Source organism: Dendrobates tinctorius, unplaced genomic scaffold, assembly GCF_039654945.1.
Source record: "Dendrobates tinctorius isolate UK_male_01 unplaced genomic scaffold, ASM3965494v1 ptg000232l, whole genome shotgun sequence".
NCBI classification, from domain to species: domain Eukaryota; kingdom Metazoa; phylum Chordata; class Amphibia; order Anura; family Dendrobatidae; genus Dendrobates; species Dendrobates tinctorius.
The window spans coordinates 19,740,402-19,757,221 of record NW_027361899.1 but is presented as its reverse complement, the minus strand read 5'-3'; the positions used below and the strand labels follow the sequence as shown (position 1 = coordinate 19,757,221).

At 44.3% G+C, this 16,820-nt stretch overlaps 1 protein-coding gene and 1 non-coding gene across 2 annotated transcripts in view; both read right to left on the bottom strand.

Annotated features, from left to right (window-relative positions):
- Positions 1-1,558: 1,558 nt before the first annotated feature.
- The window catches only part of DNAH14 (dynein axonemal heavy chain 14), a 183,871-nt gene continuing 168,609 nt past the window's right edge, over positions 1,559-16,820 (bottom strand). Inside the window, exons 69-81 of the mRNA XM_073556432.1 lie at positions 13,841-13,997; positions 13,350-13,560; positions 13,170-13,272; positions 12,599-12,820; positions 12,073-12,270; positions 8,317-8,516; positions 8,076-8,233; positions 7,718-7,914; positions 4,670-4,782; positions 4,275-4,423; positions 3,516-3,652; positions 3,281-3,427; positions 1,559-2,336 (exon numbers count right to left, since the gene is read on the bottom strand). Of these exons, the coding sequence (XP_073412533.1) occupies positions 2,127-2,336; positions 3,281-3,427; positions 3,516-3,652; positions 4,275-4,423; positions 4,670-4,782; positions 7,718-7,914; positions 8,076-8,233; positions 8,317-8,516; positions 12,073-12,270; positions 12,599-12,820; positions 13,170-13,272; positions 13,350-13,560; positions 13,841-13,997 (2,202 nt within the window). The 3' untranslated portion in view covers positions 1,559-2,126. The remainder of the gene's footprint in view (positions 2,337-3,280; positions 3,428-3,515; positions 3,653-4,274; positions 4,424-4,669; positions 4,783-7,717; positions 7,915-8,075; positions 8,234-8,316; positions 8,517-12,072; positions 12,271-12,598; positions 12,821-13,169; positions 13,273-13,349; positions 13,561-13,840; positions 13,998-16,820) is intronic.
- On the bottom strand, positions 8,724-8,795 carry TRNAA-UGC (transfer RNA alanine (anticodon UGC)). The gene has a single exon. It is a non-coding gene; the product is annotated as a tRNA-Ala (tRNA).

The following is a 16,820-nucleotide window of genomic DNA, read 5'->3' as shown; positions in this document are numbered from 1 at the left end:
CACGTCTGTGACGTGTTGATAATAATAATAGTTCAGTGTGAAACCTCTCATCTACGAAGAGCACAGGGCGCTAATGTCGAATATGCCAAAGCCCATCACCCACTTATGGACATCAGGCCCTCATTCCACCCTACTATTTCTGACAGCTTGAGCAGACACATGGATGTTATTGGCCTGCTGGAGGTCATTTTTCAGGGCTCTGGCACTGTTCCTCCTTGCACAAAAGAGGAGGTAGCAGTCCTGCTGCAGAGTTGTTGCCCTCCTATGGCCCCCCCCTCCATGTCTCCTGATGTACTGGCCTGTCTTCCGGTATCTGCTCCATGCTGTGGACACTGTGCTGACAGACACAGTTACCCTTCTTGCCACAGCTCACATTGATGTGCCATCCTAGATGAGCTGCACTACCTGAGCAACTTCTGAGGGTGGTAGACATCGCCTTATGCTACTGAACAGTACCTCTAGAGGTGAGAGCAATGACAAAATGCAAAACAGCCAAAAAGGATAAGAACAGATAAATGGTCTGGTCACCCCCTGCAGAACCACTCTTTTATAGGGGTTGTCTTGCTAACTCCCTATCATTTCTACCTGTTGTCTGCTCCATTTGCACAACAGCAGGAGAAACTGATTCACAATCTGTGTTGCTTCATAACTGGACAAGTTGATTTCACCGAAGTGTGATTGACTTGGAGTTACATTGTGTTTTTTAAGTGTCCCTTTATTTTTTGAGCAGTGTATGTACCTTGTGCACGCTGCAGCAAATTCTATGGATTCCCATACTGCAGATTACCTCTAATTAAAATTATATTGTTCTGATTTGCCAAGTTTCTTTCCCCATGTGCAGAACAGTTCGGTAGCTTAGGATCCACGGTTATGACCACGCATATAGCGACAGCTAGCTGTTAGTGGTCGTAACCATGGATACCTAACCTCCTGCACTTGAGGTATGTAATATAGCTATCAGAAGAACTATACTATATTTCTACTTTGAGATATTTGCTAATATTATTATTACTGCACCTACTACACATTGGGAAAGGATCTTGGATATGGGAATATTCCTTTAAGACTAATGAAGGCCAGAAATGGTGGATCTCATTGAGGATAAGCAGATGGCAAAGGTTTCTGCCAAGCATCGGGACTGGTTGTATGACAAATGACTGGACGTCTCGTGTTGCCAGATTTGGACTTTTGAACAGATTTTCATCTGTGTGGGCAATTTCCTTCCAGAAATGTAGCGGGGAGATTTGGCCTGATTCCTTGGTCTGCTTTCAAGCTTTAAATAGACAATCCCTTTGAGTTTGGTCTTGAGTCCTCGTCGCTTCCTCTGACTTGTAGGGCCAGACGGACGTCCTTTGCGCACGTTGTGCCCATTTATCAGAAGAGGCGCAGGCGATTCTAGCGACTCCTGCAAATCATTTCTCTACTTTTAATCATTTCTGTTTTTCAATAGTTACACATTACTACTGTAGAGAAGCCCCCGGGGGCCAAAATTCTGCAACTCGCTCTCAAAACCAGTCCCTCCAGTCATTATCAGGTGAAGGTAAGATGAAGCCGCATCTTGTACTGCAGATTCACATTTTATTGGTTTGGTATTATACATTACACATTATTAGTTGTGTTATTCACCCTGAGATAGGGCGAGACTTAAGAAAAGTCATATATGGCAACTAATCTGTTAGAAAATGAAAGAAATGATCTAATTGTTTATAACTGGTCCATACTTTGATAAATCTCCAATATATATAAAGTCATAACTTAGATTGCAGAAAATAGATTTATAGGATGTTCGTCCATTGGCCATGTTGGTGGTCCATGGCTGCCAGAGCCTTCCTTGCAAACCTCCTACCTGCCGGTGCCTCTTGGCCTGAAAATACGCACAATGTAGAGGCACCGAGGAGGCTCGCAGAGCTCTGGTCCCAGCGGCCGCGGACCACCATTATAGCTGCTGGACCCAGGTCTTGCAAATATTTTTGCTCAACCCTGGTCCTAACCCATTTGTGAGTAAAATCTGCTTTATTACCATCTTTACAATGTATGTCCCCTCCACCGACAAGGACCTTGTACTGTTCCTATTGAGGCAAATCAGATCTGTTTCATTCTACTACACCATGTCCCCCCACCCATTATTAATCTGATATTTGGCAGAGCAGGGCCACCCCTCTCTGGATCCAGTGACGGGGTCTCGCTACACTCGGTAACGACACGGTGGTGATGAAGTTAGTGGAGTGTCCGGTGGAAGATAGCGATCCGGCCCGTTGTGGCGTCCTGTACAGAGGGCATTCATACATGTAGACTGGATTGTCCCCTCCGGCCGGGTTCGCAGAGCCGCTGTCCACCTGCCGAGGGGAAGAGACGTAACATTAGGACCTGTGGGAATAAAGTGGCGTGTGATAACTGCAGCATTGCTCTTTGATTGGGCCCTTATAACATTACATACATATTATGTAATGAAAAAACGTAGGAAAATATTCAGAATGGGGTGAAATGAAAAAAAAAAATGCAGTTTTATTTTTTAGGTTTTTTATGGCTTTCAGTTTTAGGTAAAGTGGTAAATTGGTTGGTTCGATCACTGGTAAGACCAATTTTTATTTTTTTTTTTTTGCTCTTTTACTAGCAAAAAAAAAAAAATGATTTCAGTCTCCCTCTGAGGAACCACAACTTTTATCTTATCTTGGGCCATAGAATGGTTACAGGGCTTGTATTTTGTTTGCTACGCGCTGTAGTTTTTATCACCACCATTTTGGGGTCTTGTACGACTTTTTTTAATTATATTTTCTATATGGGGCTGGGGCGGAAATGTGACCAAACATCCATTGATTGTAACCGTTTACATATAGGCTTTCTATGGAGTCTGTCCTGTGCGTTCCTGCATTCCAGGATGCGCACTTTTCAGATGTCTTTTGAGCGATCGGTGGTGGTCTCGGGTCCTGGACCCTGCCGATCTGCAGACAATTAATATGCATTAAAAAAAACTTAATTTTTAAAAAATGTTTAGACCACCGGCAACCATATTCTCAAGGCAGGCAGATAAGGGTATTTTCAATTACTCTTTAAAGCAGAATCTCTTTGAAATGTAGTGAAAAAAAAAAACTTGTTTACATGGCTATTAAAACCGATCTGCTTGACAATCCCAGTTAATTAAAAAAAAACAAAAAAAAAAAAAACCTCCATGTGAAGATTCATGAGTAATGACACGCTTTGAGTTTTGTGGTTACAGCCGTGTCACTAAATCTCTTAGAAAACTGACTTGAATGTTTCCCCTCATAGTAACGTCACCTACCATGTGTGGAATAAAGTGGATTTGAGGCAACGCGTAAAACCTGTCCCGTTCCTCACACTCTGCCAAGACTTGTGCATCGGGGTCCCACTGGGCACTGTCCAGGAACAGCCCGAAAACCAGAATCCCTTCTTCAGGAGGAGACTCTTCCTAATGGAGATATGTATGGACGTGGATTATGTGAGGTCACAATTTAGTAACTAATGTAACACTGAGGGCAGATGATCACAATACTCACAGAAAAGGCCACGTCGCTGACACAGAGGCTCTTGTCCACGTCACCCGTTATAGGCTGCACCTGGTGTCTGAAGGTCAGAGAGTCAACAGATACATGTCTCATCCGTGCGTGGTTCTGTAATATAGCAGTCAGGAAGCCTGGGGGAGAGGGTAACAAGGGAATAGACACAAAACAAAGTTGAGTTTGGATGTTCTTGTGCCAGTAGCTGTGCAGTCCAGGTCTAATAATGTCATCCTTCATGTGCATCGCTAATTCCTGGACTAGACATTCAAACATAGAACCATCAGAACACGGATATCTATCTTTACTATTTTGTCTGAAATTTCCATTATGGAGCCACCACTAAAGGGAGCTCACTGCATACAGATTTATGTAGCCCAATTAGTATTCTGTAACGTGAGCTCCCCCTGGTGGCGGCAGTACACAGACAGAATTTTACTATGTAAAAAGGAGAGCTGTAAATATATGTACATGTTTTTCATACCCACGTGGCAAGGAGAGGTGGTGTAGATGCAGAACTATGGCATGGCAGCTGACTTTTATTACATACTAAGGGCCTGATTTACCAAAGCTTTTACCCCAGAATTCTGCCTTTTTCTTTTATGTCCCATAGATAGATAAATAGGATAGATTATCTATCTATGTAATGTCTATTAAAAGTGAATTTTTTCAGTGATGCGTATGTATGAAATGTGCTCCCTGGACCTCTGTAGGTGCTTTCATTCATATCCTCTCACACTCAACCTAGAATATTCCCACCTTGTGGAAAGAAAAATGCTGGGAGCCAGAAGCTGTGTGCTTCTCCTGTAAGCTGGGTTGTAGTGGCCTTGGTGTTCTCAGTGGTCTGGGCTGACCTCGGTCTGGAATATGTAAGTGCCTTTTTCTGGAGGCCGAGACGGTCACCAAACCTGAAATCAGTATTGTATATGGAGATCGTAAAATCAAATCACTTCACATTCTGCAACTGAAGCACCACAGAGATCCGATCGGTCTCCGACCTAGCCCACCAGTTGTCTCCGTCCCATCCCACTCGGATGTCTGACCATGCTACTACTTCTCTGGAAGAGTCCTGCCACCCTATTCTAGGCTTTGGATTGGGGGTTTCGAGCTGTTGGACCTCCTGGTGTCTTGTACATTACTGTTCATCCTCTCACCTCTCCTCTGCACATGAGATCACTTGTCTGGACCACGAGGCAAAGAACTCCACTCTTTGAACAAGGTCGTCGACCCATGAACCCAGCAGCTGACCAGATTCGTAGGCATATTGCTGAAACACAAAATGTATCACATATGACGGACAGTGAACTATTAAACAATGGCTGGGGTCTGGCTTACAGCAATCGGTTCATCGTGGTCGGATTGCATTATAAAACAGGGTCGTTCAGGTGGGACATTGCAATTTAAGAGTATGCGCACAATGCCTCGTTCAAGCAGATTTCACCTGGAAAAGCACTCTGGCTGGTGTCACAAACATTGGGGCTGATTCACTAAGATATGAGCCCCGAAAATCAGGCTTTATTTCTGCCAAAAAAAACCTGCCCACAATTCTTGTGTTTTAGACATAATTTTCTAAATGCTCCGCCAGGAATGTGGCACATCAGTATGTGGGTGAAGAAACGGCATGGCCTACATCAAAACTCCAAGCCAAATCTGCGCTCACAATTTGGTATAACTTAGTGGAACAAAGTAACTTAAATGGATATTCCCACCTCCAAGATCCAATCCCAATATATAGTAGATGTAGTAATAAGAATATTGACAAATACCTCCAATTAGAAGTTTAGCATAGTTCTCCTTATTAGCTATGTCACCTACCCCATGTGCAGGACCTTAGTTGTTAGTGGTCGTAACCATGGATACCTAAGCTGCTGCAATGTCCTGCACATGGGGTAAGCAACAGACCTTATCAGGAGAACTATACTAAACTTCTAATTGGAGGTATTTGCCAAAACTATTATTAATTACACCTAATGCACATTGGGATAGGATCCTGGAGATGGAAATACCCCCTTCAAACTTCTGCAGGATCCACTTCTATCTTTGGCTCAAAAATGTCATTAGAAAGTTTCTGTCATCTACTTTTTTTTTTTTTATCCTGTTTTTCTTTTTGTTCCAATTTTACCAAAACGGGGGGCACAATATTTGAGGAATTGGTGCAAATTCCTAAGATATTTATCTCTCTGCTCTTGAAGGTTTTTTTTGTAAATCTTTAGAATGAAGCGTTTCTCGATCTTTTCATCAATGAGCTTTACAATGGCGAATGTGTTTGTCTTAAGCTGCACAAGAAAAATAAAAAGTGACTCGGACTTTGTCCTCCACTAGACATCGGGATACAATTGTGAAATAAATATCAAAATATCACAAATGGTGAATTAGGGTAAAATATCTGGATGACTGTGTCCGGGCCTGACAAATAATTAGATTAAAAAAAAACACAGATGAAGCTTAAAAAAGGAGCAAATTGACTGACTTTTTAGAATGTGCCGGAATTAAGATTTCCAAGATCTACCAGGGAATCTCTTCTTCGAACTTGGACCTTCATCCTGACTGAAAGAACTGTACTTTACTATTTTTATTTACTTCAGGTTTTCATACTTGTCTTTATTAGTATTATATTCCACTTTCATAATAATCTGGGATTGAACCGGACATTCCCCCCAATCGGTCCCAGGGGCATCACCGGATACCCCGGACGGGGCAGGCTACTATACCTCCTAGATTCTACTTTATATGTGTTCACTAATTAACACATTGGAGGCAAACGAGAATAATTCGTTTTTTTTTCTAGGTATTAATACGAAGATTTCTAAACCATTATAAGCCTTTTTTACTTTATTGTAGAGAAATTAAGTAACTGGATGGTAACGTTGAGTTTGTAGCTTTTTTTTTACTTAACACAGATATGCAAACATTATAGCATATTTCTGTACACTGATTTCTATTTCTTACTTATACTCAACTCTGATGTATTATTCAAGGTCAACATGTAAAAATTCTGTGTTCTCTGATGTGTTATGTATACAGCCTGTCTAATCCCCCACTTGGGGGCTATCCCTGTCTTTACAGGGAAAATTTCTTCTTCCCTATCCCCTTGTTTTTGTACCCCTTCCCTTCCCTATAAAAATTCTTTAAAAACCCAATAAAGATTATTGAAAATAAAAAAGGCGCAAATTACACCATGAATACGGCGCAAACACAATCCTCAATATTGAAATTGCAACACGAAGAAGGAAAAGTCCCGGACTTCTGGAAATCACAGGATGGAGACGTCACTGATCTGCAAATGAGGAAAACAACATTTTCTAAAAATCTCGATTTATTCAGTTTAGAGTAAGAGGCCACGAGCAGAACATGACAGCAATGGAGGCTGGGATGAGTCTGGCATTTTCTTTGGGTACAACGATAGCCTGAGCTTTGTCTGGAGGAAACTCCATAAAGACGTCTTCACGAGGATGATCACTTGGGTCCTATCCCCTTGATTATGGTGTGTGGTGGCATACTTGTTGGCAGCCGGACCCTTCTGGTCTCCATTCCAGGTGCACTAACAGCTCGGCGTTACGTTGATTTGTTGGTGAAACCAGTGGTGCAGCAATTTGTCCAAGGTGCCAAGGAGCTGTTTTTAAGCATGACACCAGGCCACGTGTTGCTCGTACTACTGTGAGCAGCCTATGTGGCCTTAATGTGCTCCCCTGGCAGCAGCGTCTACAGACTTGTTTCCCCTTCGCACGCATTGACGTCATTGGCGGGTAATTACTCTGGCGCTGCCAGCAGCGGATCTTGATGATTTCCCCAGTGGAAACTTCCTCAGACGACCATTAATGACCTCACTGATGGCAGCCAAAGTCACCTTAAAGGCTTGTTCTCATTTTTGATAGTAACGCTCGTCGGCCTTTTAGTTACCCGCTTTCTGTATGGTGGTGCCACCCTGATGATTGACAGTTCAGAGCAGCATCATGGCAGCAGAGACTCTGCAATCCTGCAACTTCAGATCAGCGTTCACAAGCTATATAGCGAGGAGCTTGTAAGCGCACCGCACTGTGCCTGGGAAGCCGACCACCACTGATACACTGTATCTATAAGATTAGAAATCCCGTTTTTGAGAAGAAATTTAATTTTTAATAAGAAAATTGCTGTTTTTTTTTGTCATCGTAAAGGATTTTCTCATCATCGGAAATGGGTAAAATTGCAGATTAGCCACTTACCTGCCACAGTGCAGGCACCTTCAGGCCGGCCAGAGACTTGTACACATCCTCTAACCCTTTGTTCAGTATGACCTCTCCACTGATCGCCTGCAGCACTGCCTGGAGGGAGCTGTGGATGACGGACAGCAGCTGATTGAAGCGGACGATCTCCTGGCGCAGGACGGTCAGTGATGCAGAACTGATCAGGGGGTCGTAACCTGCAAACAGGAACCAGCGGGCATTTACAGCGATAATCCACTAGGGGTCAGTATTGCTACACAAAATCAGATTTTAATTTTTTTTCAGTACTACAACCACCAGCAGATCGTGCGGTCACTCGATCGAGGGGGATCTGCCCTGTAAAGCAAACACCTGATACCTTTAGTCGTTTTCACAAGTGTTTCCCACGCGGGATCAGTCAGCAGGTTGGCAATGGTACGCTGCTCATCGGACTTCCTCCCTTCCACTGTGACGGGCAGTTTAGCCAGGACATTGGTGATCACATCCTGGACTATCCGGTCCTGGCCGTAGTCACCGCTGCAGAACATCGCACCTCATTAGTGAGCGTAATCTGCAGTTAGGCAACTGCAGAAAGGATCCGACGTCCTGCAACTACCAACCTGTGCGCGGCGCCACCTGCGCTGACCCTGGGCTGCATGCTCACCGCGATATCCAGGAAGGTCTGCGCCTGGAATGCGAGGCACGCTCGCTCAGCATTGGGGTGCACGCCGAAGATTTCGGGGTTGTCGGTGTCAGGGAGAGAACACACATAATCCCTGCAGTCCTGCCATGTCGCATCTTCTGACAGTGGATGATAGACCTACAGGCAAACACATCGGCTGTCACTCAACTGTCCGATGATCCGGAATATCTGATAACTCGGCACACATCAGGGCCCATTTGTGCTGTATGGGAATATGCTCCTCGATATAGATAGATATATACATTTATTATTTTGATTTTCCAAGTAGAAATTTTTGCATTCAGAAAATAAATCATCAAAACATAGTAAACGGGAAAAGTAGAGTGGAGATGCCGGGGATTGAACCCGGGGCCTCATACATGCAAAGCATGCGCTCTACCACTGAGCTACATCCCCTACTGGTGTGAACTGGGATCAGACTGGAAGGGATCTGTGCACACTCCGCACACAGCGCCTGACAGACCAGACAGCTCAGGAGATCTCTATCATAATCCATGGACCCTCTGGATTTCTTTTTTTTTATATATATATATATATATTAACCCCTTCAAACCCTGGGCCATTTTTTGTTTTGTTTTTTTCCCTCCCCAGAGCCATAACTTTTATTTATTTTTCGGTCAATATGGCCACGTGAGGACTTGTTTTCTGCAGGATGAGTTGTACTTTTGAACGACACCATTGATTTTACCATATCGTGCACTGGAGAAACTGGAAAAAAAAAAGTCTAAGTACGGTGAAATTGCAAAAAAAAAAGTGCAATCCCACAATGTTTTTTTTTTTTCTTTTTATTTACCATGTTCACTAAATGCTGCTAAAACTGACCTGGTATTATGACTCTCAATGTCATTACGAGTTTGCCGATGAGAAACATTTATAATTTATTTTTTATTTAAGTGGTAAATTTTTTTTTTTACAAATTTGTATGAAAACAAGATTTTACGTTTGTCACTATTTTCCATGACTCGTTGCGTCTCCATTTTTCGGGATCTGAGGCTGGGTGAGGGCTTATTGTTTTGTGCCCTGAGATGTTTTTATTGATACAATTTTGGGGTAGATACGATCTTTTCATCTACAATTATTATTGCATTTTATTGCGATATTACGGTGGCCAAAAAAGCATAATTCTGATGTTTTGATTTTTTTCTGGTTACGTTGTTTACCAATCAGATTAATTTACTTTATATTTTTATAGATCGGATGTTTATGAACTCACCAATACCAAACGTGTATTTTTTTTGTGATTGTTTTATATTCAATGGAACAAATTGGGGGTGATTTGAACTTTTTTTTTATTTTTTCACATTTTAAATTTTTTTAAAACTTTTTACTGTATGTAATATTCCTCTTAGGCTGAGTTCACACGTGGTGTTTTTTTCGTGTTTCCGCGGTGGTTTTAACCGTGTGATTTTGCCGCGAAAACGCTAAAAATAAGCATCCCATGCATTCCTATGGGATTCCGCAATGCTGTGCTAATGCTGCGGTTTTTACTGCGGCGGAATCGCTTCGCAGTAAAAAATGCAGCATGCTCATTAATTTCGCGGAATCGCGGCGATCCCGCACCCATAGGAATGCATTGTTCTGCTTACTTTCCGCATGTGGCTGTGCACCATGCGAAAAGTAAGCAGAACATTTGCGGATGGTACTCACGCTCCGGAGGAGAGGAGACTGTCCTCCGGGCTTTGGGTACCATATCCCTGTAAAAAATAGAATTTAAAATAAAAAATATTGTTCTCACCTTCTGACGTCCCGCGCAGCCTTCCCGCCTCGCTCCACACTCCCGGTCCCAGTAAGCCTTTGTGAGCGATGACGTCCGTTCTCGCGGGATTGCGAAGTCTGGCGGTCATTCGCGCGAATGATCGCGAGACGTCGTGATCCAGCGAGAACAGACGTCATCGCGGTAATTGTCGCAAAGGATTACTGGGACCGGGAGCGTGGAGAGAGGCAGGAAGGCTGTGCGGGACGTCGGAAGGTGAGAATAACAATATTTTTTTTTTTTTATCATTTTTTACATTCTATCTTTTAGGCATAGGCGGCCTCAATAGTAAAAAGTTGGTCACACTCGTCAAATACTATGTTTGACGAATGTGACCAACCTGTCAATCAGTTCTTCAAGCGATGCTCCAGATCGCTTGGAAAACGCTAGCAATTCTGCAAGCTAATTACGCTTGCAAAACGCTTGCAAAATGCTAGTTTTTCCGCGGGAAAATCGCGGGAATTTAAAATGTGATTTTCCCGTGGAATGGAATTCCGGAATTCTCGCGGTAATTTCCGCGAGAGTTCCGCTACATGTGAACCCAGGCTTAGAGGACTTGATGCTGCGAGCATCCGATCACCTGTGCTGTACATAGCAGTGTATCAGCTCTGTTTACTTGTCTACTGTGCTCCTAGGTTGCTATCTACCTGCCTGTTCTGTCCGGTTACGATCTTTGCCGGCACAGAAGTCACCGACCGTCCTGCCTCTGCGGCTTCTCTTCCGCTATGTCGACAGGTCCTGACTGTCAACGTCATGCTGATTGACAGCCAGCTATCTGCTGCCTAAAACCCCCGTCACACATAGCGATCTCGCTAGCGAGATCGCTGCTGAGTCACAAGTTTTGTGACGCAACAGCGATCTAACCAGCGAGATCGCTGTGTGTGACAGCGATCAGCGACCGGCCCCCCTGCCGGGTATCGCTGATCGCTGCAGAAACCTCTGGACATTTTTGGGGTTGCTGGTCTCCCGCTGGCCAGCACGCATCGCTGCGGGCGACCAGCGAGCAGGAGCTCGGATCCATGGTAAACATCGGGTTTTTAAGGGGCGCACGGCCCCTAGAAACCCGATGTGTACCTTAGTTACCAGCGCGCTGATGCAGGGAGCTGGTAACCAAGGTACACATCGGGTTTCTAAGTGCCGCGCTCCCCTTAGAAACCTGATGTGTACCATGGTTACCAGCTCCCTGCATCAGCGAGCTGGTAACCAAGATACACTGCGGGTAACTAAGCGATGTGTGTCGCTTGTTACCCGAGTGTCGCTGGTCCTGATTGCTGGCGAATCTACCTGTTTGGCAGCTCACCAACGATCATGTAGCGACACACCAGCGATCCTGACAAGGTGCTATCGTTGTCGGGATCGCTGGTGTGTCGCTATGTGTGACGGGGCCCTAACTGTGGGCATCCTGCAGTCAATCAGCATGACGTCGACAGTCGCAACCTGTCAACAGAGCAGAAGAAGAGCTGCTGTTAACGTGGAGCAACTTCATCGCCGGCAGGAGCGGTCGCCGGATCGAATAGGCAGGTACTTGATAACTAGTTATTGACTACCTGCTCATTAGTTTATTGTCTCATAGTAGAAAGTTCTCAACTTCCGGATCGCGAGGGGTCCGACTACTGGGACCCCCAAAGATCATAGGAACCGGAGCGCTGAACAGCCCAATGTGAGCGGTGGCTCCGGCTTTTTTCATCCGTCATGTGATCGCCGTTTTTGCGCTCAGTTGATCTTCAGCACCCCCATAGAATCATAGAATCGTAGAGTTGGAAGGGACCTCCTGGGCCATCTGGTCCAACCCCCTGCTCAAAGCAGGATTCGCTAAATCATCCCAGTCAGATGTCTGTCCAGCCTCTGTTTGAAGACTTCCATTGAAGGAGAAGTCTATAAGAATGAATGGAGATTCTTTGCAAAAAAATCTTTGCTCACCTGGTCGGCAGAGAAGCAGTAGTCATCCTGCAGCAGTGCCGGGGTGTAGAAACCGTCCAGGATGCTCAGCAGGCAGCGCCGGTCCCAGAAGTCGGTGACTCGGCCCCCGTAGACCACTTCACCAGTTAGGTAACGTAGTGCTGCCCACGGGATCTCTCTGCGGTGCTCTGTCAGCGTCTCCAACATCTGTACCGAGACCTGGACACACAAATCCCATAACGCATATTATATTGTATTCGGTTTATACCGTGTAAAGAGCGTGATAATCTGTCCATTAGGTGGCGCTGTTTATTTGGGGGAGGTAGGGGGTGTAATTTTAGCAAAAGGTGGCATAAAATGCAATAATCCACTGCCGGCATGTTCCTGCCATAAACAGCGCCTCTCCTGTCTTTAGGTTGTCGCTGTTATTGCAATAGAGCTGCAGTACCAGGCAAAAACTGTAGATGGGTGGGGTGCTGTTGCTGCAAAATAATCCTGTGTACTGTATGAAAAGATGCCAAAACTCTGACCCATTTCTATTCTGTACCTCTAAATCGGAGAGGGTGAAGTCGTACAGGATGTTCCACCCCAGAGCGCCGTATTTTCTTCTCTCATTTATCACAGCATTAAACAGGCACAGGCTGAACAGGAGCCTCTTCCAGGCCGGATGGACATTCTCCTTCTCAAAGATCTTCTCTGTGATCAGCCCGCTGCTGTCTAATGTCTGCAGCAGTCTCCCTTTAAGCCCCATCGGGGGCTCCACCGCCATCTACCAGGAAAGAGACGATTAGAGAATCACAGCTGTCACTATTTATTTTTTTACTCTAATCTGCCCCTTGATGCAGCAGCTAGCCATCACATTCTTCTTTTCCTGGATCTGCCTCTTGCTGCGTAAACTGGTCATCGCATTTTTCCTTTCTCATATCTGCCTCTTGTTGCAGAAACTAGCCGTCACATTTTTATTTTCCCGGATCTGCCTTCTTGATGCAGCAGATAGCTGTCACATTTTTTTTTATCCTACATCACAAGTGGCCCTTACAATCACCTACCAGGGGCCCTACACAAAGTACTAGATGTAATTTGCTGCTATTTTTCTTTAGAATCCGTTGGGTTCTCACCTTTAACCCTTTTTGTAGAATAGAAAGCGGAAACGATTCCTCAGACTTAGAGCTTAACCACAATCTGAACTGTGGATCCGTGGAATCGTCCTGCTGCTCGAATCTGAAATCCACAGATAAATGGTTAGCACGCGAATCGCTGACATTTGACGCAAAGTTACTTGTGGCGTCTGATCTTACCCGTCCACGATTTCTCGGAGTCTGGGCATGAAGGAGGCAGCAAGGTGGCAATTCTGAAGGAAGACCCATTGTCCCTTCAGTCTTCTAGCTTTGGTAATAAGCTCTTCGGCCTTGACGCCCTGACCACGGCCCAGCGAGATCATGTCTAGGTGTAGGGTGCTGCCGTGGGTCTCCAGCGCTAGACGCTCCAGCTGGCCGGTGGGGTCGCTACCTACGTGTAACACACAGAATACGAGGGTCTTTTACAAGTGATAAAACCCTAAATAAGTTCAAGGTCCAATCCCAGTGGGTCCAGATAATGCCACGGGTGCGTGCACGTAGGGGCATGGTTTGAGGGATATGGACAGAAGGACAAGAATGGAGGGACATGGACGTTTAAGCTGGGGGTCACTTATCAAAGTCTTTCACCAATAGAGCAACGCTGCAGTGTAAAGCAGTCTAATGAGAAAGAAGGTGGATTTTGTAGTTAGCACAAAGCAGTTGTATCTTACCAGCAGAGAGGATGAATATAAGGGGTGAGGAGGGACAGGACTCAGCCAGCGCCTGTTTCAGATTCATTGGACGGCTCTGGACGTATTCTGCACCCATCTTGTCCGATATGAACTTTCGGATAGCGCCGATCAAACATTCAGGACGCAGGACTTTTATCTGAGGTCGTAAAGTTATAATGACAATGTGAAAAGAATGATGTGTGGTTAAGGGCCCTAGAGCGATAATTCACCGGTATCTTGGGTATGTACGGACTCTCAGACTTTCCACCAAGCCCATACGTGACTTGTGAACTGATCGCCGGGATCTCAGACCCTCACCAAACAAAACGCACTGACTGTTTCTGCAACATGTGAACAAAGCCGGGGGCTGATCACCAAGTAGTCACTTTAGCCTTATTGGACTCATCATAAGTACATACCCTCTAAAAATATATACTACCGCCATTATACACCAATATATTACCACCACATAGATGGGTGAAAAGAATATCGATCACCTACATTCTGAGAACAAATAGAATTATCACCTAGACACCGGGCAATTTTTCATTGTTGCCCTTTTTTACTGAAGAAAAATCTCTCTTGACAACAAAGAAGCTGCTTGCAAAAAGCATTTTTGCTGCTTTTTTTGTGCGGATTATATCTGTCATTTGTCTACAGTACAAGTTTAATAAAGTTACAGTAGTTTTATTCTCCAAAAGCGCACGGCTGTAGTTTTTGCAGCATTTTTTCACTTTCGCACTCCTTTCTATGGGTGAAAAAAACACCGAAAGAATTAACATCCTCCAGATATTGAAAAAAAACAAAACTGTTCATTTGCATTAAAAAAGCTGCAAAAATTCAATGTGTGAACAGGGCCCAATTTTTCCTCCTTTTCTTTCCAAGAGCTACAGCTTGTTTCTTTTTCTTTTGACAATGTTTTTTTTTTCAAGATGAGTTGTAATTTTTAATACAACCATTCACTTTACAACAAAAACAGTAAAAAAAATGCAAGTGGGATAGAGTTAAAAATAAGCGGAAAAGAGCAATTTCATAATTTTTATTTTTACAACATTTGCGTTAAGGTAAAAATGACCCAGTGAACTTTTTTTTTGGAGTTTACCATAAGGGGATAAATATTTGTATATCATGTCCCAGAGGGTGATCCCAACCTTACAGGTCTTAACCCCCAATGTGCTACTATGACGATTCACAGCAGCAACTAAGAGTTAACTCCTGTTAACAGATACACGGACGCAACAACGCAAACAATGAGGAGACAGAGGGACTAAAACCAACAACTATTCATTCGATTATGACAATTACAGGGAGGCCTTGGCTCAATATCAGGGATAATCGCAAGCGGTGAAAAATGAAACAAGTTATGTTACAACGAGAATACAGTGATTCAGATGAACAGGATACTGACACACGATTGTTCTACTATTGCCGTTAAACAACCGTTATTGTCAGTGAGATGTTAATACCCCAACCTAAATGGCGTCACTATCACTACGGGCCCGTCACCATCGTCACTCTCTAGGCAACGTAGAACGTCAGACAGACCCTATTGGGAGATTGACGATACTACCTGCTGGACCGCAAGTGCCAGATTGGTGGGTTACTCTGTACACTTGGCACGCTGACCTCCTTCATTCCCTGAAGCACATCCCCGATCCCCACTTTGTACCACTGGAAGCGACGACTCACTCGGGTCTGGTCTCTTTTCAGTGTTCTCTCGGATCTTCACGCGGGTCTGGTCTCTATAAGCCAATTCCACTTCTCACGTGACCGTCTTGCTACAGGTCCAGGCACCAACTCCTCCCCTTCTTGGCCCTCCTGAACCTTTTATGATTATTAACTGCTCCACAGCTGTCAGCTGACCCGGTGTTTCCTCCAATCTCTTCCCTCATGGGAACATGTACTTCACTCTTGAGTTCCTGCCAATGTAATTCTTTCCGCTTTCCCTTTTCCTATTATCTGTGACCAGCAGATGGCAGTGGTCGCTTGCAGACACTGTTAAGGCCCCGTTACACACAACGATGTCCCAGCGATCCCACCAACGATCCGACATGGATGGGATCGCTGGGACATAGTTAGGCTGATTGCTGGTGACCTGTCACATAGACAGACTCACCAGCGATCAGGACCAGTGACAAGCTGGTTTCCAAGGTAAACAGCGGGTATCCAAGAGCCGCGCGGCTCTTAGATACCCGCTGTTTACATTTAAACCAGCTCCCAATACAGTAGTGAAACAAAGGAGGGCACCACCAAATGAAATGTTGGGATCCTCCTGCAGTCAGCAAAAGACAGATACTATATAGAAGTAGAAAAGCTACTGACCAAAAACAAGCAGGGATCACCAAAACAGTATAGTAAATTTTATTAGACAACCATAAACAACACCAACATAAAAACAATTAAAAGTCATAACACATGACAAATTGTACACTAGGCTCCTAATAAAGCCAAAAAAGACATCCCCCATATACCTAAGAAAATGGCTAGGCAGTTAAATATAATATGAAAGTGGTACAAATAACCTAAAGAGAGAAGTGTGTAATTTGATGTAAAAATTGTAGTAATTGAGTCAAAAAAACAACAATGTCAACATCCCCTATCACTAACAATTATGACAGTAGTACAGAACAATCACAATTCAATGTAATATAAATACCACTAATGAAGATAAGAGGACAAGCTGAAATAAAGCCAAGGTAAATAAGACCCATGTATTACATCATCTAACGATAGAGGCACAAAATGCTCTGCAAGAGATAAATAAAAAATACTGCCCGCAATGTCCTGATAACATTCTTACATATGGGGGAGCTTGTGGAGTGCCCTGCCCGACGCGTGTCGCCACCGCAAGGTGGCTTCGTCAGGGGCAGGGCACTGCTTGTCCTCTTATCTTCATTAGTGGTATTTATATTACATTGAATTGTGATTGTTCTGTACTACTGTCATAATTCCTACTTATAGGGGATGTTGACATTGTTGT